Source organism: Patagioenas fasciata, chromosome 1, assembly GCF_037038585.1.
Source record: "Patagioenas fasciata isolate bPatFas1 chromosome 1, bPatFas1.hap1, whole genome shotgun sequence".
Classification (NCBI taxonomy): domain Eukaryota; kingdom Metazoa; phylum Chordata; class Aves; order Columbiformes; family Columbidae; genus Patagioenas; species Patagioenas fasciata.
In genome coordinates this window covers 66,972,006-66,991,912 of record NC_092520.1, presented here as the reverse complement: position 1 = coordinate 66,991,912, position 19,907 = coordinate 66,972,006, and the positions used below count along the sequence as shown (strand labels likewise).

Sequence of the window (19,907 nt, the reverse complement as noted above, 5' to 3'; positions counted from 1 at the left end):
ACTTTGCTTTGTCCAGTTGCTTTAAATAAAATTTCTGTGCTTAGTCTGTCAGTAGGCACTGATAACAAGCAGTGATGTTTTCAGAAAGGTAAATCAAATGTTGTGATTTTCTCTAGAGTCACATCACTTGAAATTTTAGGAGAAAATCACTGTGTATGAAGGTGGTCTTTGCACTTGAGTAGTTCTGGTAAGTTACGATAAATGCTTACCATAAAAACTAAGCTTTGCAGAAGAAAGTTCATTCATTCTGATATAGTAAAGTACAGCCTTCAGAGTGAGGTTTTATTTTTCCTGAAGATTTCTGAGGGAACGATCTGCCTTTCTTTCTAGCACAGCACATATGCGACTCTCTTTCTCACTGTTTTGGTTACCTACTGTACAAAAGTTAGGCTTTTTTTTCCTCTACAAGTACTTACGAAATGCTTTGATGATGCTTTTGTGGAAAAAATGACATATATGATCTCTCTCTCTTTTCAGAAAGCTATTGCCTATCTCTTTCCATCTGGTTTATTTGACAAAAAAGCCAGGCCCATGATGAAGGTAGGATTTTTTGGTTGCAGTTCTGAATAACTGAAATGTGATATTTTAAGTAACTTTCTTTTTGCTGATATTTGTTTATTTATTTACAGCATCCTACTGAAATTTTTCCAGAGCAGAGGAGTAAGTGTTCATAGATTTTTTTTTTAAATATTGTTATTTCTAAGTATTAGAATATTTGCATATATAGAATTCCTTATTTTCACAGATTTACTTTTTTTCCCTGTGTTCCTAATAACTACCAAGATGTGAGCAGTAAAAACCTGACCTGGTAACTCTGTTTTTTAGGATTAAAAAAATACTGCTGGATTCTGGAATACCAGTGGTCTTTTCAGACATCTTGTTAAGTGACTGTAGATACATGTTTTTCATTGTTTAAAAATAAACAATGGGTAGGATGACGTGCAGAATCTGTTGAAGTCATGGGAAAACTTTTTGTTGAATTCAATAGCTTTTTGTCAGAGCTGTCTTATCATAGCCATAAAATATTCATTAATACTATTTTAAACCAAAAGCTTTCCTGGTAACTTCATTGCTCTAAAGCTTAGAAATTACAGCTTTGAAATTGCCAGTTGAGAGAAGAGAGAGAGTGGAAACTCTTCTAATAATGTTTTGATCTGGAAGTCCTAACTCTGCGCTTATGTCCGTACTGTCTTTGGTCTTGCTCCTGAGACATTGTAGGAAGTCCCAGTTGTCAGTGATATGCCAGTATGTTGGTCAATTTGTCAGTGAGAATTTCACTAAAATCGCCAAATTAATTTTACATAGAATATTTAAAAGAAAATGTCAAAACCTGTCATCCGCTTTTGACTCACACTTAGTATGAACTAGTAGCATGGGTGTGAAATTCTACATTCACTGAGCTATCGAGTCCCAGATGGACATTTCTGATTATCAGTGAAATCTTACCATTTTCCATCCTTCCTTTTCCTGTTCCTGGAATTGATACTTAATGTTTTGGGGGCTTAGTGTGTCTTTTAAAAAGCTGTCTAAATTATCTGAAATTTTGAAGTTTCAGCTTTCAAATTGTGTAATGTATTATTTTCAAACTTCACAGTATTGTGAAATAAAAAGTAGAAAGCGAAAGGCTAAGAGAGAGTTAATCATCATGCAGTTTTAAAATCCAAGGTCTATTTTATGACAGAACTTAGAGCTACTATTCTGTATGCTTTTGGGACTAAAGGATTCTTTGAAATGCTAGCTATGTCCTGAGGAGTGTAAGAACTCATTAGTATAAATGTATGTCTTTGTATTTACATCTAAAAATAACACTTTCAATAAGTATCTCTTTTAAGGCAGCCTTGTCTTGTCTGTGCATCATGTCTTTGATAACTTTGAAGTACAAAAATGTAAATTTATACTTCAGAATGTTCCCTGAACAGTAATTTCAACAAAATATGCTTTCACAGCTGCATACGTGGAAATTCACACATTCTACTAGTAGTATATGTGGGTAAAAGCCCCCCTGTATTCCTTCTGTTCTAGTAAGTTTTGCATCTTTCCATTTGACTTCTGCGATATCATGTCCTAATGTTCCAATGCAATACATAGTGCTTATCAGACAGGTTTTTGGAGTCTTATATTTGTCTATAGCTTATAGATAGTTTCGTTTGAACTTCACTGGATAAAATGGCTGGGAGCTTCTCCACAGTTCAATTTGTGAAGGTTTCAGGTTTTTATTTTTGTCAATTTATTTGGAAAAGATCTTTGTCATGTTATATTTAAGTTGATTTTTTTTTTTCCAAAGTTGAAATGTATTTGTCCTTAAATAACATTTGTTTACATGAATAAAATACACTGGATGTGCTGAATGATATGGAACATATGTTTTCTGCTGAACTAATTAGGTAAACTATAGCATAGGTCTTGATGTTTAAATATCCCAAATGTATCAACATGAACAAGGGCTAAAATCACCCAAGTGCTGAATACAGTTGTGTTATCCACAAAAAATATATATATATGAATGCTTACTTTGGTTTAGACATACCATACTAATAATATATTTACTCTGGGTTTAAGATACTGTTTTCCAGAGCTGTTAATCTTACAGCTTTCACAATCATTATGTAGATTTCAGTTGTCTCTTAGTTTGTAGTTCTTCCTATTCTAAAATGGATACTTCTGTCTGCAATATCAACTATACAGTCTTTGAAAGTTTATTTAAGATGTACATGAGAGGATTACGTCATGTTAAACGATATTTAGAAATATTGTATTAAATATTTGGTTGTAATTGCAGATGGATTTTAGTTTTTAGCAAGTCTAAATAATTAGATTTCCAAATAGGCTGAATACCTATAAAATGTCTTTGTTCTCTAATATTTAAAAAGGTAATCAGTATTATGAAAGAGGTTTATAACTGCATTTAAATACAGGATTTTTTTTTTTTTGGTGAATGTATATTGCTTTTTTGTCTAACCTTGCTTTTCATTAGAAATCCAGTGGGGAGAAGATGGCCGACCATTTCACTTTCTTTTTTATACTGGCAAGCAGTCATATTATTCGTTAATGCATGTAAGTATGTTATAATCTGTAATAAATAATGTTAGCTCCAAGTCAAGTATGTGTTATTCTAGAGATGTTTATCAGGAGCTCCTGAGTTTACTCATGTTTTCACAGTAGGCCATAACATCACCACCAAAGCCAAATGCAATGTCTATTTTTTTTCTGTCACAATATCCATAATTAGGGGCATTTTTATGTCACATTTGAGAAAACAGACTACATAATAGTTCTTGCTTTAATTTTTGGTTTATTTTACAGGTTTGGCTATGGACTGGATTTGAATAGTCTTAATGCTTTCTTGTAGACTTTATAGTAGTGGAGAATGCATATACAACAAAAATGGCTAGTTCTGGGAAAACTCATTGTAGAATAAAAAATAGGGATTTTTTTTTCCCTTGAAGGGCAAAGCTATAGGAAATGTTATTTGTGCTGACATTTAATGTGAAGAAAATTTGCATTTAAACTGCTTAATTGATTCCACCACTTCCCCCCCCCCCCCAAGACTGTTCCATTCATGCAAACTTAAAGCTTTTTCTGAGTACTATGGTTTCAGGAGTGAAGGATCTGCATCTGTTTACCTTTATGAAAAAGCTGTATCTAATAGAACATTGCTAGACCCTTAGTCTTAACATGGATTATGAACAGACATTTCATATTTATGACCATCCATGGCACAAGCATTATCTTCCACTTTAGAAGAGTTTATAGAAAGGTGTGTTTCCTATGTGCACTTATACAAGACAAAAGCATTAATAATGTATGCAGAAATAATGAATTGGACAATCATGTCAGATTTTGTTTCCTCATCAGGTAGTCTTAAAAAAGTTAGTTCTATGGTTAGTTTGTTGTCAAAAAAAAAAAAAAAGTGTTATGTTACCAAATTCCGTGCACAGCTTTACTGAGTATAGTGTTTTTATTAGAATTATCTGATATTTATTTGCGTGCTGCGTACCCAAAGGACAAAATCCCCACTTGTCAGGTACATTTATTTCTTTGGGAGAATAACAGCCCCCCCTCACTTTTTTTTTTTTTTGGTTGACCTTGGGCAAATGAGCTTCTTGCCCTGGCAGAAATGAAATGAATGATAAATGTAGAGTGTGTCTTTGCTGAGTAATGGAGCTGCAGCACAGGCTTTCCACAGAGGTTTTCTGCTGCACAGCCTGAGGCAGCCCGAGGACCCCTGCTGTTCATTTAAATAGGTATGTCAAATCTGCCTCGAAACGCCGCTGGTTTGATCTGTGGTAATATTTGTGAAGGTTCCATATGGACTTGAGCCCCCTGCAGTGCTAAGAAATAATGTACAACGCTTCATGGTGCAGACGCAAATTTTCTCTGAAAAGGGATGCAATGCTGCGTTTTAGCTGTCGGAGAGGATGATGGAGCTGACGCGCTAGGCCTGTCAACTTGTTACACGGATGGGTTGCACGCAGCGAGGCTGTGGAAAATCTGTGCCTTTTAACTTTTCTACTTAATCACGGTTGTAGCATTGCCTTTAGACTGTATGCTACATTAATTCTCTTCCTGCCTTCTGCCTTTCATCCCAAGTTTCACGGAAAAAAGTAAAGCATGCAGGTCTTGTAGAGGAGCCTTATCAAACAGCTGTCATCTGACAAGCCATTTGCATTTGTTTTGGCTGAAACAGAGCAACCCAAGGGCAAGATGTTTTGTTGCATTCCATCATAATGAAGAAATTACAAATTTTACAAGGAGCACAAGTTTATTTTTAGCTCTTCCTAGCAGTTAGAAAGGGTATGTGAGCTTGCCTTGGAAATATCTAAAAGAATAGTGTATCTTGTTTCTAACAGCATGGCAACCACCTTCAAACAAATTGGTTTGACAAATACTTGTTTCATCAGTATAAGATGCTTGAATGTTCTTTGACTGTTTCTAAATATTTTAATGAAATAGGCTTCTCTAAGCCTAAATGCCTGAAGTGAAGCTTAACAGATTTTTTTTTTTAATCAGCCAAATGAAAGCTGAAATATGCATGAAATTCCCAGCATTGTTTTAACCTCTTATTAGACTAATGTGTATTTAAGAAAAAGTATTTTTAAGTCTCAAAGCTAATTAATTCGGTTAGGGGAAAAAAGGGTTGTGTGTTAATACAGTCTAGTGTAAGTAGTCAGCCCCATTTGAGGATGTCCTTTAAATTGCTACATTAGTCTAATAAATCGGATAAACATAATATTTAGCCTAAACTTGTACGCCACTAATTACTACATAGATTCATGGATTTTATTAATTACTAGTAATATAACTGGTCACAACATCATTTGTTTAACCTAATTCTAATAAATATTATCCACTTTCTAAAAACAGACTGTGTATATCCACATGTATTGTAACTGCCAATATATATGCTGTTATGACTTGAATATTAAATGAACTTTTATAAAGGTTATTTGCTTAACACTCCATTGTTGTCTTTGTTTTGCCTGTTGATTAAAGTTTAGCTGTAGGGAAGGAAAAGGACTTTTTTTTTAAATTCATAAAAGAATGTTTATTGCATGAAACACCATTTTGAGATGTTTGATAGTATATTTGATCATTTCACTAAAGTGTTTTAGAGCAATGTCATATTTTTTGTAATGTGCAGAAAAGGACAAAATGGTCTCTTCATACCATTCTTTCTAGCAAAACAGTAATTTTGTACAATTGTGCTTCATGTACTTTTTAAGCAATATCAGAGGTTGTAGATCAGAGGTAAACGGTCTAAACAATAGAGTGTTTTAACTCTTAAAAACCCAAAGTAAATGCTGAAGTCAAAATCTCTTAAGCAGCAAAGAAAAATACAAACTGTGATATAAAATGATGTGGACTCTGCAGCATATTTTAACCAAAATATTAACTTTTTTTTCCCATAAAAATCTGTTCTTCTAGGGTTCTATTTGCTAGTTTTCTTACCTATTTTTCTACATAGGGTAAAATAAGAATATTATTTTTCATTTTAAAAGAGAGCATCCTTGTAGAGCTCTGAAATTTGATCTCTCTATTAGAAATGGAAGCAATTCAGTACGTAGCCAATCTCGTAAAATCAGCTATTTTGACTGTGTAATAGCTGAGTTTACAAGTCACACAGATGGGTACATTCATGAATTGGACTATTGAATCCTGAAGTGATTAGTAAAATCTTCACCTGCCAGCTTTGAAAAAGCAACTGTGTCTTCAGAAGATTTCTTTAGCCTTTGGGGAGTGAAGATTTGTCAGATAAATTATTGGGCATTACATACTATTCCTGAGTTTGCACATACTTTACTTCACACGTGAGTGGTTCTTTTAGTCTGTCGACTTCATCTCCATATAGAAATTAAATACAGGCATTATTGTTCTTTAATACTTAAGACCAAAATTTTATTTCATAAGAAATGCAAGTCCACTTTCATTGCCAGAAATATGCAGGAAATTAGCATTTTTCTAACACTTAGAAGTATTTGAAATACTTTTTCATGTTGTTCAACTTCATCTCCTGTGTAAGGGTTCTTTGTATGAATGGATATGATAACTGTAATTTAACCAGACCAGTTTAAAAAGATCATTTTGATTTCTAGATGTGTACTTTCTTAGAACTTAAACATGCTGTGGAGTGTTGGTGTTCTTTGGGAATACCTAGGGAGGGTCTTCAGGAAAATCTTACTGTCCCAGCTGTTGTAAAGCTTTCTTTGTAGTTGTAATAATGAATTTCTGAGGCTAAAAACTAAAACCCACATTCATTTTATTTTCCTGTGTACATCAGTGGTTTCTGAATATCATGACAAAATCCTTAAGTCTACCTTCAACTTGTGTTGTGTTTCAGTTGCTCTTTAGAAGCAATTCTGACTTTAGTCAGTCTGTCCTAAGCTAACAGCTGTGGTTCCCTCCCACTCTTCTTTACTTTTTAAAGAACTGTGATACAGCTGAGTTTTTGTTGGGTTCCTGGTTCAGGTATTTTTGTGGACCGTTCCCACAGATAAATATATTTGCCAGAGTGTACTGAAGATGATGGGCATTTGTGAGGAGGCTCTTGCCAGGTAGGAAGGTGATGCTTCATGCACCTCAGGAAGGTGAAAGTTAAGCTGAGAAGCTCACAGTAAAGTGAAAAACCTCATTACACATTTATAAGACCAAGTAACCCAGTACCTCGTCTGATCATCTAACACCAAAATATCTTCTTCATGCCTGGTTTTGGCATCTTCCAAATGCAAAAACTGGTGGAGCTCACGGGTATTTCCAGGCCTGTTCCAGCTGAGCTCTTCCTAGAGAGCAGAGGGGCAGCCAGAGCCCTCTTTGACCTTCGCTTCCCTCCCTCCACACTCCAGAGCAGAAGCTTATGTACTGATTCTTTTCCATGTCTAACTACAGATGCATAACAATTTCTCTGTGTCAGGCATGTCTCATGCCATCTAACCCAAACCATGGCTGTGTTTTTAATAATTAGTTAATTTTTTGTGACCTAATAGTCAGCTCTGAATGGAGCTGTTATGATTATTAGAGTGAAATGATGTGAATCTTGCCCACAGTAGTGCTGCTGTATCTTGGTATTTGGTGAGGTTTGGAAATACTTGAAAAGATGATTTGTTGTGCTCTTTTATATTATGTATCTTCTGTTGGAAAATAAATAGATTATTTTTAAGCTGAAAAGTTTTCCTAGTTGCTATCTGATACAGGCATGTTTATGAAAAATAAAGGATTTCTGAAAGGCATACTACTATATGGGTTCTTATGTTGTCTCAATGAAAACTGGACAATTTTGAAATTCGGGATTCTGTACTGTGGAGTTATTCCAAAAATAATTTTGTTCCACTGTGCTGTTAAAAGCGTCACCAATGACCTGAATCAAAGACTTCAGTGAATTGTCCCTATTTAAATGCTTTGAGTGCAGCTCAGATAACAATCTCTTCTTGGTTCATACGCTTTAAGTACAAACATTTTTAGTATGTGTGTGGATGTATTTTTCTATTAGTGGATAAATCAGCTTGAACATCAGGTGTTTATAAGTAAGGATTTTTTTGATTGTTTGTTTTAAATGTAAACGGTTGAAGAAATTTCACTACATCCTGTTGCAAATCTCAGTATTATTTTAAGAACTAGTATTTCGTTGATTAACTTCTGACAATACAGAGCTGTCTCACATTCCTTCTTTTACTATTTTTTGTAAGTAATACAAAGAAAAAAAACCCCAACCATTGTTCCTTATCCCACTCATTCTTACACTGGATTTTCTCTCTAGTATTTGCTAAAACTCATTATATTGATAAGGTATATGAAAGTGATTATAAACTTTATATTTTTAGTTGATAATGGAAATAAGTTATTTGACATATACTTTATTTTAGTACAACAATCCTGTTTTGTTTCAGTATAATTTTTAATTATTTCTCCAAATAATCCTATTTAGATTGTGGTTTGAATCACTGTTGTAATCCAGAGTATTAGATGTTATAATTTAGAACCAAATAGCCTCCAAAAGTTTCTGAATGGATTAAAACTGAAAATACTTTTTAAAAAGTATGTTTCTTCTGTTATATTTTCAGTGTGACTTTTTTGATTTTTTTTTTTTTTTCTGAAGTGATAACTAACTGTCACAACCTCGTTTGAAAATAATAGCATACCTAAGAATTTAAAAAGAGTACTGAAAATTCAGTATAAATCTATCTGTAAAATTTGAAAGAACAGAAATTCTGTTGATAGTAAATGTACAACTTAATACATGTCCCTGTGGACATGCCTGGTTAAGCAGGAGTTCTGACTTACATGGGCCACCAAAGCTGACACTTTAAATGTACAAAAATCTAACTAAATGAAATTATTTACAATCTTAAACCTTGGCAGTCAAACGAAAATTTGGATGCACTGACCAAATAATGGTTCAGTATGTTTTGGAGTTGTACCCGTTGTACAAATGTAGTTGCTTTTCTGCATGCAGTTGAACATGATTTTTTTTGTTGTTTATAAACATATTTAAGAAAGCAACAAACATCATTGAAGAAAAATAGCGGAATTCAAAATTAATTACTTTGAACTGCATATGAAAATAGTATATATGCTATCTAAATGTTGGTTGGTTCAGATTTAAATTACTGTATTTTTCTTCAATTGATAGAGCTCTACTTGTTTTCTGACCGATTCTGAATTTTAAGTGTTTGGCGTATTTTAAATAACAAAATGTAAATATTAATGGATGAAATGCATTTAAATATTTTTTCCATATGCATTTTAGGAAACATATGAAAAAGTGCTAAACGCTCAGAAGTACCAAGACCAACTGATAGCTCAAGACCTTCCTCCTCAGAAGAAAAAAAGGTAAGCTTCTGGTTAGAATGAATATTGATACTGGTTATCTTAAAATGCTTCAGTATGTTGTTTTGGCACTTCTTATAGTTCCCTACCCTACCTGCCTTTTATTCCACAAACATATATTTTCAGACATTTTTTCTGTTCCTTGTCTAATATTTGTATGGTAATTTGAGGTTGAAAAGTCTTATCTGTAATATGTATGTGTGGAGTGCTCACTTCTCCCTGCTAAAATAGACAAACCCTACCTGTTTCTCTTTGTCTTTAATCTCTCCCTGCTCCTTTCAATATTCTCACTTATATAAAAATTCTGAAGTCCAATTTGAAAATAAGTAGAGAATATTCAGGATTCTGTGTTTCTGTATATGAAGTTTTCTAATCAATTCTTAATTAAAAATATTTTTAAAAATGAAGTATACTCTTTATAAGAGAACAGTGCATTTTAAAATACCAAATAAGTTGCTTATCTGTTGGAAAAATCCTAAGGCCTAAGCTGAGCTCTTTAGTAGCCTTTTATTAATTACAGTTCTTGAATATTTTTACTTAAAATATTGAACTTGAAGAGCATCAAAAAACTTAATTTCACTATTTTTCTTCTAATGGCTCTGTACAGCTAAATCATCAAAAACGACAGAAATTTTATAGAAGTTTATTTGGTAGGATTTGTTTAAATATCACCATTATTAGCAGTTGAGTTTAGTCTCTATTCTTTCTCGTGTTTGACTTCTGTGGTGTGCACAACAAGCTCTTTGACTGATTAGCCACTGGACGGCAAAGATGCATGTCAACCAGAAGCTAATGGAGAAGCTATAGCGTTTTTTTTCATAGTGTATGCAGTCAGGATTGTTTCTGGGTTTATGCTTTAAGAACTTTTTACTTCCCTTAGGCTGTATTCTTGATCTTCTATTTGAGATTTTTTTGCTAGGATTGTATGATATGTTAGTATACTAGATTAAGCAAGGCTTTAAAAGAGAAGGATGCAGCTCCTAAGTTTTGATTTTGGCATTTACTGCTTTTCTGTATAGTTATTTTTTTGCTGTCCAGGTTGTTTTTATCTTTGTTTTTGCTGTGTGCTTTCTAGTCAGATTTATGTGCTGTTCTAGTTGCTCATCATTGTGGTTTGTCATTCCTTAATTTCAGCCATTTGTTTTTTGTTCTAGGAAGAGAAGGGGTTAATTTGCCAAGATTATTTCCATTTCTTAAATAACAGAAGTTCATGTTTCTTCATAATACAAATAGTGTCCTGTGACCCGCAGAATGTTTTGTCATAGGTTTGTGTTGGCTTCTGAGCAGACAAGAGAACAAACAAATTTAGATTCTTGGTTTATGCTGCTGAAAAATAACCTGACTCCTTACAGAGCTCGGCCAGTGGATTTACTGATGTGAAAAATGACCTAAAGCTAGTCAGAGTTGAAAGGTTTTTTCACCTGTTAGGTTTGTAAAAGCTCAGAGAATTTGAAGGATTTTTGAGACTTAATGTCCACACTGGTTATGGTACTCAGATTAGCCTGGATAATTTATCCCCGAAGTATAGATAGAGGGTGGGTGGATGGGAAGGACTGTTGCTGTACAGTGTTCGACGTTGTCTGTTTAGTTTGGTTTTTTGTTTCCCAGAAAATAAATCTATTGTGGATTCAGTCTGTAATATTAATTGTAGGGTTAGGACCTGATCTTGATCAGCTTTAAGTTTATAGCTTTTCACATGTAAAAAATGTCATTGACTTCACTGGAAATAGCAATACATAAATGTAAGTATATAATTGAGTCTGTCAGGATTGAAAACTTTTTAGAATTACTGTTAAAATCAGAATTGTTTCTAAATAAACATTTCTCATGCCTTGACTCAGAAAAGCGTTAATATACATACTCTATGAAGTACTACTTAAAATCACCTTCAGAAGGAGTGATTTTCTGAATCACAGCTTCCTTAAATCTGCTGAAAACTTTCATTAAGATTGTTTCTGAAAAAACCTAAAACTTTGCCTTAAATTTACTTGGTAATGTTGGCATGTGTATTTATGGTGGCATTCTATTTTGTTGGTCACTTCATATCATTCATATTTCAAAGATTTATTTCAAGCATTGGTTTTTCTTTGTGTTAGCATTTCTGTTTGAACCTTCAATTTTGGTCTTTGTTGCTTGTAAAGCAAACTTTTCCAGCAGCAGGCTTTTAAAATTAAGTCTGAACTTGTGGAGAGGCTTGTTCACTATTACAGCACTATGCTATCTTAATCTTGGACTTCCATAATATGAATAATGTACAACTGATACTCATAATTTTTGTGTGATGATTCAGTACATGAAGTTACCCTCCCTTTCACAAGAACTTTAAAAATCAATGTAAGCCTTCTCATGTTTACTATAGGAATGTGATCTGTATTGATTTATAATGGAAAATGTATTTCTAAACGAAGACTGACTGTATGTGTGGTCCTTTGTGATGTTACTCTAATTGCATGGTTAATTAAAGGGAGAATATATGTGATATTTTAAACAGAAACCTGGCTGGCAGCAGATGGCTGACTAAGATTGAATTGGAAGAAATGTTGTTAGAAAAACTGTCAGATAATGATGTAAGTAGTTAATCTTTCGAATCTTAAGGAGGTTCATATCTTAAAAATACAGACTCTGGGTGCGATTTTGGGTACTGAAAAGGTACTATGAACAAGCAGGTGCTCTTTGAAAGAATTTTCTTTCTTCTCCTAAAATCTGTATTTGCTCATTGCACTATCACATTCGTGTTGTCTTGAAAAGTGACCAGTGTCACTTTTTGTTTAGCACAGTAACGACGGAAAATCCTTAATAATTCTGTACTAATAGAGCTTAGTTTTTCTCCTGGTAACATTGTGAGGGCTAGAGGACTTGTTCCTTGTAGTCTAATTATGTAGTCAGGAAGGGAGTATAGTAATGCTTTATAATAGGAATTAATAGTCATTTATTCTAGTTAGAGATGAAAAAACAGTAGGGCTAGAACCTCTGCTTGTTATAGAGAAGGGGTAAATGTTCAAGATGGAAAACACGATGGATTTGTGTAATGGTAAACCTCCATAGAGTTGCTGATTATTTGATCTTAAGGTTGACATGATAATGATAGAAAAATCACAGAGAAGGCTGATCAGAAATATGGAGTCCTTTTTCTTAGTGATTTGCTACAGAATAAAATATCAGAAACAAGATACAAAGCTACATGGATATGTGGTCTGATACAGATATCTCTTGTTATATTCCCCTTTGATATGAATATGGTGGGAGAGAGGAGGATTTTGCAGTGTCTTCAGTATCTACAAACCGTATCACTATCTAGATTTTGAGTCCTTCTTTACATGTATCTCTGGGAATAAGACTGTTCATCCTGATAGTCGTACACTTTTTTTCTTACTCAAAGCTTTTTCCTACAGTCCCCTAAATAGCATTAGATTTTGTAACAGCAGGTTCAGACTATGTGGCCAGCTTCAGTTTTCTTTTGAAAGTTTAAGGTTGAATATGGTAGTACCAGAGAATAAAACACAATTTGTCAGAGCATCCGAAGTGTTTCCTGTGGACAGCATCATTGCAAAAATAACATAGCAGCAGCAAACATGCCCTTTGCTCACTTGTCATCCAGAACAGTAAGATGTGATGGCTTCCTTGTCTAGGGGTGATGTGAAAAGATCTCAAGCAATTATATGGTATATGGTATACCCAGGAGACTTTCTCTATCTTGCTTGGAGTTATGACTTCAGTGTTTTCAGTAGCTCCTGCATTTGGAATGGCTGTTCTTCCTCTCACAGTGCCAGGAACTGGTCTAGTTGTAAAACCAAACAGTTTGGTATTCTTCACTGCTTGTTTTTTTTGTACATTCTACATCTGTGAAAGTAGACCATAGTAAACTAAAACCAATCAAAACAACAACAACGAAAACAAACAAACCAACCCCCAAAACCATTTACATACTGAACTCTTGCATGTAAAACCACAATGTCTCAAAGCCACAGCGTATGGGAACAAACATTGTTTAAATGTATTTGGAATGTCTTGGTATGAGCTACCAGTCTTACCTGCTCAAATTCTTATATTTTGCCACTGCAACAAAATTTTTGTGGTGTTTGCGTTATTAAACAAAATCAGAGGTATTGATGTTTACTTGGTTGTTTGGGTTTTTTTTCCCTTTGCAATCTGGAAATGAAAACTGTTGGAAGTTTTCTTCATCTGTAGCCTCTATAATTTTAAAATTTTTGTACTTTTGCTCTTCAAAGGCTTTACCACAGCTCTGTGTCACATAGTTAGTCTGAAGTAGCTTTCTAAGTGATGTCAGAGCTCCAGAGGCTATTGCTGGGTTCCAGGAAAAGTATTAAATTTGTGCAGAAGACTGGTGACAGAGAAAAGAAAAAGTACTTTTAACAGAGAAAAGAAAATATACATTTAACAACAGCTTGTAAGTAAAGTGAAATTCATGGTATCTAGATGAAGACGATATCTATATGAAAAATCTATTTTAGATGAAAGCATACCTTTATATCCAGTGCCCAGCTGTCTAGTGCTCCTGCCAGTAACACTTCCTAACAGAACATCCCAGCTTTAAGCACAAATGGGTTAACACAGTGGTGTTTACTCCTTAATCACATGTTGAAGAACTTTGGAGGGGGGCGTGAGGGGGAAGGAGAACCACACAGTAGCAAAGGATAATTTATTTCAAGAGGTTGCCCTTTAAGTCAAGTATCTCTTGAATTTTTAAATAGCTTGATTGTTCGGTTCTAAAGGAAATCATAAACATAAAAGTAACTCAGCTTGAACAGCCAAAGATAGACAGATAGGTATTTCCTGTATATATTATGAAATATAATCATTTAAGAGGTTCAGTTTAGTGAAATAAAATTATTTCCAAGTCAATGAACATGCTGACTTACTGAAAATTAGGTAAAAATCTCTTCCTTTTGCCATTTTATAAAACAATAATAAAATAATGAAGACCACCCTCAATATTTTCTTTTAAAGAGTGAGGTGAACTTCATTCTGATACAATAGTCCTGTATTACAGAGGGGTTGGTTATGCTTTAAATTAAAGTTTCATTGTTGCCTGATGAAAGAACTAGGTATCTTTAGTCACACAGAAAATGATGCATCTGCATGCTGTTCTTAAATCAGCATGTAGGTGCAAAAGTGTCATCTTGTCAGATATCATCAATAAAAGTGAAGTATGAAAGATCAATTATATAAAAATAGAAAGTTTCAGCAAATGCAATTACACTTGCATCCTTTAATGAAGTCTTGTTGTCTACAGTATTCAAGGTTTATTCTGCTCTTGGAAAAACTGATGACGTTGCCATGTGGTGACATCGAGGAGAAGTATGTACAAAAGTTTTCCAAAGAAGTACCAGTGCAGTTACAAAAAGTGGTTATTGAGCCCTTGAAATATGATGAGCGAGGAGTGGCCTTCAGCACCGGTGAAGGTAATAATTTCAAGTTGGTTGGTAATGATGCCAGTGCTTTTACTCTTCACTCTACTTTCCTTATAGTATGTACAGCACGGCAGGATGTGTTGCTACTTCATTTTATATGCTTAAGTGTATATTGCATGTGTAATAGTTATTTATGTTATGCCACACTAAATTATGACATGGCCTGGTAACAAAGTGGAAGTTTTTGCCACAAAGGCCATCAACTGTTAGTTTATATCTGCATTTCTATACAGTAGTACCTCTGTAGAGAAGACCTTGTTGTACTGCGTGTTGTAGGATACAAAAGGACTTTCATTGCTGGCAAGAGTTGACTGTTGAACGTGAATGGTGTGTGACTGGAGGAACAACAAACACATATGGAGAATTCCATGGGTGTAACAGTGTTATTGCTTAATATAAAAGTGTCATACTTCAACCACTAAATAACCTCTAGCATGACTTGCGTGGGCAGTCTAGCAAAGGAGAATTTTGAAGATGCGGAGAATAAATAGCAATGTATTTGGATATTTACAAACAGCCGGGGAAAATGCAAAGAGGGAATTACTAAATTTTTCAAACAAGTGGACAAACTACAGCTGACCTTATGGGACAGAGATAGGAATCAGTCTTTGGTACTGAGGCAGAGGAGATCTTAGAGAAAAGCTATAAATGTCTCTGTATGTTCTACACACAGGCTGCTTACGTTTTTGCTGAAAGATGTAGTAGAAGAATGATATACGATATGATTGCCTAGAAAAAACAAGGTAGCAACAACATGGATAGGAAAGTCTGATGACTTTCTGGACGAAGCAGATGTGCACATACACTTTATGCTGTACATTTAAGAGGAATCTTAGTCAGATATGATGTGTATTCTTGAACAGCAGGCAGCAGATGATAATAAGAACAAAGGTCACAGAAAGTCACACAGAATCACACAATGTTAGGGATTGGAAGGAACCTCGAAAGATCATCTAGTCAAATCGCCCTGCTGGAGCAGGAACAATCGGAAGAGCAAAATGGCTGGAGAGTTCTGTTCTAGCTGGGTTGGCCCCAAGATGATAGGACATCAAGTTGATGTGAGAGTGCCAAACTGGGATTTAATCCACACTGGTTTTCAGCAGTGTCTTCAGAAGGATAGTTATTGAAGTTTGGTGAACATGGAACACATGTGATTTAAGAAAAGCCAACAGATTTTTGGAAGTTCAAGAACAGTCTTGTTTATGTCCCATCACCCCCCTAAATTAAGAAAAATGTCTAATTTGTTTCATAATTCCTTTATCAGAATGATAGCTTCTTTTGTACTACAGAAGATTGGTCTTAGACTTTAGCACAGTTTGTCATGTTTTAACGTGAAGCTAATGCACTTCAAACTGACTAATTTCTGAGGAAACTGTGCTAAATGATGCATAGGCATTACTTATACCAGTATAATTGAAGTGTTAACCTTTGCCATGTGAATATTCTTGAACTTCTGCACCTTTGTATGATTTTATAAAGTATTTTAATGTTAGTAGAAATTGTACTCATGGTGATTGTTGGTGTTAAACAAACTGTTCATTTTCATATACTGTTACATCACAGGGTCAAGAAAGTATCCTGAGCTACTGAGGTTATGGGAGGTAGGGTGTTACCTCTACCTCCTTCCAACAGACACTTGCCCCACTTAATAGACATTGACTTAAAATATATTGAAAACTAGCTGTTCATCGTTTGTATTGATTTCCTTCTCAATTTTATAGTTACCTCAGCCTCCAAAAAGAAACAGCTGGTACTATATTGAAGTGTTGAGATTTGTTTAACTTCTTGGGCACTTGAAGCTCTGTAGAATACTAAAGCCTCATAACAGGTTGGTTTAAATTCCTTTAAGGTGGAAGAAAAACTGCAAGAGCTACTGCAGTAGTTTATGACAATGGGACTGGAAAAATTACAGTGAATGGAATAGATATTTTACATTACTTCCCAGTGCTGCAGGACAGGTGAGAGCACTATGACATGCTGTATTCTTACTGTACTTAATCTACCTTAAATCATACCATGCAGTTGTATGTTGGTGCTATGTTCCACAGAGTTTATGTTATATTGTTCTTTCTGTGTAACTTTTGTGAAAATTGGTCTTGCTTTTCCTCCTAGTTCTCAGGAGTTAGTGGTGTAAGAACTGATAGGCAAGCCTTGCTCTGTGTTTCTTGTCTCTCCAAGAGCACAGACTATTTGGATAGTTCAGATTTTGGTCCCCTTAGAAAGGGCTTGTAGTTTATTTTATAAATAAACAAACAATAAACAGTATCTTTAAGTGTTTGCTGAGAGATTTGCGAATTGTATCCATGTGTAATTACTGTGGCATACAATAACATAGTGGAAACAAACAAGATGAGATGCTTTGTGTAAAGCTTCAGATTTTGGAGGATGTGTGTAGTCTGATACAGAGACAGCTTCTTATAAAGCTAACATAGGAGGGTTTCTACCCCTTATGTGATGATTATTTTATATTGTGATTTCTGAGCTCAAGAATAGAGAGATTGCTCAGTTTGAATATCTAGAGCTGATGGACCTTGGCATCTATAGATAATTGGCAAAAAAAAACTAATTGTAAAACTGAACTTAAAATGCTTACCGTTGGCAGTTTGAATATGCTGCTAACTGCTAATCTCTCATTGATTTAGTTAATATCAGTAGAAAATTAGACACATGAATGCCTTTTTGGATCTCTGCCTGAAAGTTAACTATGTTTTTGTATATACTATTATAAGAAATGTATATAGTGCATAACTTCATATACATGTATATATTTAACTTTTATTATGCTTATTATTTTTTTATTTTCAGAGAACAGTTGTTGTTCCCTTTCCAGTTTCTAGATAGAGTTGGAAAACATGATATGGTTTGCACAGTGTCTGGTGGAGGAAGATCTGCACAGGCTGGAGCAATACGTTTAGCCTCTGCAAAAGCCTTAAGAAGTTTTGTGACAGAAAAGGAAGTGGAATTCATGAGGCAAGGTAGGAAATGAAATTATTTCAACGTTTCTTAACGTGTTTCTAATAACTAACGGAATTAAAACTAGGATCATTAAGGATAAGATAGTGCAAATTTGAGTAAGTAATCTCGGTGAAACCTTGTCTATTTTATGAAAGGGATCTGCATTTATTTATGAATTGTTTTATCTTGTTTCTTAGCATTCTTTGTTTGCATTTTGAATGACTTCATGAACATTTTTCTATCTGTTCACGACCTCTTAGGTCTATTAACCAGCTGATATTGCCTCAACATAGAATCACAAAAGATTAATATATATTCACTAACAGATAAATCTGGATCAGGCATTAGTGAGCTGTAAGGTACTAAGATTGTATTTTGTTTCACTTGGTTAATCACATGTTGTTCATGTTTAATTTTTTTTTTCTCAAACTGAAACATTAGAGGGTTAGCTTTGAAGGGATAGTAACTAGAATAAACGTATTGCGTGCAGCTAGCTGGGCTGAAGGAGCTTCTTTCCTTTCTTGCTTTATTTGGATTTTACAAGTTACCTGGGGTAAGATAGAATTTATTTAGATAACATGCTTCTCAGTGATCAGATGCCATACTGTTTCGGGAAATACAGAATTACGAACAGTGCGCTTCTAACTATGCTCTTTCTGGACTAGTAGGGAGAATACTTGCGTGTATTACTGGCACAACAGCTATGATTTTGTTTCTCTCTGCCAGCCATGGAAGTAAAGCTGTCTTCATCGCAACAAGTTTGATTATAGCATTTCACTACGGACAAATATGACTTGCTAGGAATACCCCTGTAAACTGATGTTCTAGTGAGTTGGGTATCTGTGAAGAGATCAGCATAGTTCTTGGACATGACAAAATATACTCTGGAAACACTAAGTGTACTTTAAAGCAGTGGTCTCCAAAGTAGGGTACATGCACCCCAGTGTTTCACAAGGTGATCCATTGGGGTGCAGGAAGAAAATATTCTAATTTCAGTAGCGTATATCATTTATAGATTAATAAATACACATAATACGCACATATATATGTAGAGACTTTATTGCTCTCAACAACCACCTGAAAGGAGGCTGTAGCGTGGAGGGGGTTGGTCTCTTCTCCCGAGTAACAAGTGACAGGATGAGAGAAAATGGCCTCAAAGTGCAGCAGGGGAGGTTCAGAGTGGATATTAGGAAAAACTTCTTCCTGGAAAGGGTTGTCAGACATTGGAACAGGCTGCCCATGAAGTGGGAGGTGTTTAAAAGTTGTGTAGACTAAGTCCTTAGGGACATGGTTTAGTGACACTGTTAGGTTAATGGTTGGACTTGATGATATTGAGGGTCTCTTCCAACCAAAATTGTTCTATGATTCTGTATTGGAGCTGCACGCTCAGAAATATTTTACTGCTAGGAGTGCACAACCAAAAAATGTTGGAGATCACTGCTCTGAAGGCTGAAGCTATATTGGTGTAAAACAATGTGGTGTTTTTTTTTCCTGGCTTTTAAACTAAAATGTGAAGAAAATTTAGTAACTAAAGAAAAGTTAAAATGTTAGAGGATCTGCCGAAACTTCCTTTCAGTATGTTTTGTACTGAACCTTTGTCCTTCTTGATGTTACAATTCATATGCAAAGTTATTGGCTGGCTTGTGTCCCTCACATGTAGTATATCTGCAACACTAACTAATAACAGTAAACAAATGGGTGCTTTTCTGTTTTGTAGCTGGACTGCTAACACCTGACCCACGTGTGAAGGAACGAAAAAAGCCTGGTCAAGAGGGAGCCAGACGGAAATTCACCTGGAAAAAGCGATAAGTCTGAGCATTCAAAGAATGACAGAATGCTACCAGAATTTCAGAACATATTGAATTATGTTTTAAGGCTATTGTATAAATATATTTAGTAATAAAGACTTTTTCTGTTACAACTACTGTGTTTTCTCTGTTTAAAAACCAACAAACCAACTTTATTTAAAATTGTGGAAAATTGTGGTGTGATTTGCCAATATGCTAAATTTAAAATAGTAGCTTGAATGCCAACTTTGCAGCTTAGCTCCACTGAAGTCATTAACCATTTATGGAGCTGTTGTGGATTGTAACTTTTAAAAATCAGTAGTATTTGTTTAGTGACTTGACTATCCAAATTCTGGAACTAAGCAGCTCCTGAACAGGTATTTGGACAACTTTGAGATGCCTGCCTTTTTGC

At 34.7% G+C, this 19,907-nt stretch overlaps 1 protein-coding gene across 1 annotated transcript in view; it reads left to right on the top strand.

Moving 5' to 3' along the window:
- The window catches only part of MRPS9 (mitochondrial ribosomal protein S9), a 35,338-nt gene extending 15,709 nt beyond the window's left edge, over nucleotides 1–19,629 (top strand). The window contains exons 3-11 of the mRNA XM_065829530.2: nucleotides 478–540; nucleotides 630–660; nucleotides 2,975–3,054; nucleotides 9,242–9,324; nucleotides 11,813–11,888; nucleotides 14,576–14,744; nucleotides 16,603–16,711; nucleotides 17,559–17,728; nucleotides 19,426–19,629. Coding sequence (XP_065685602.1) covers nucleotides 478–540; nucleotides 630–660; nucleotides 2,975–3,054; nucleotides 9,242–9,324; nucleotides 11,813–11,888; nucleotides 14,576–14,744; nucleotides 16,603–16,711; nucleotides 17,559–17,728; nucleotides 19,426–19,517 — 873 coding nt within the window. The 3' untranslated portion in view covers nucleotides 19,518–19,629. The remainder of the gene's footprint in view (nucleotides 1–477; nucleotides 541–629; nucleotides 661–2,974; nucleotides 3,055–9,241; nucleotides 9,325–11,812; nucleotides 11,889–14,575; nucleotides 14,745–16,602; nucleotides 16,712–17,558; nucleotides 17,729–19,425) is intronic.
- Nucleotides 19,630–19,907: the final 278 nt, after the last annotated feature.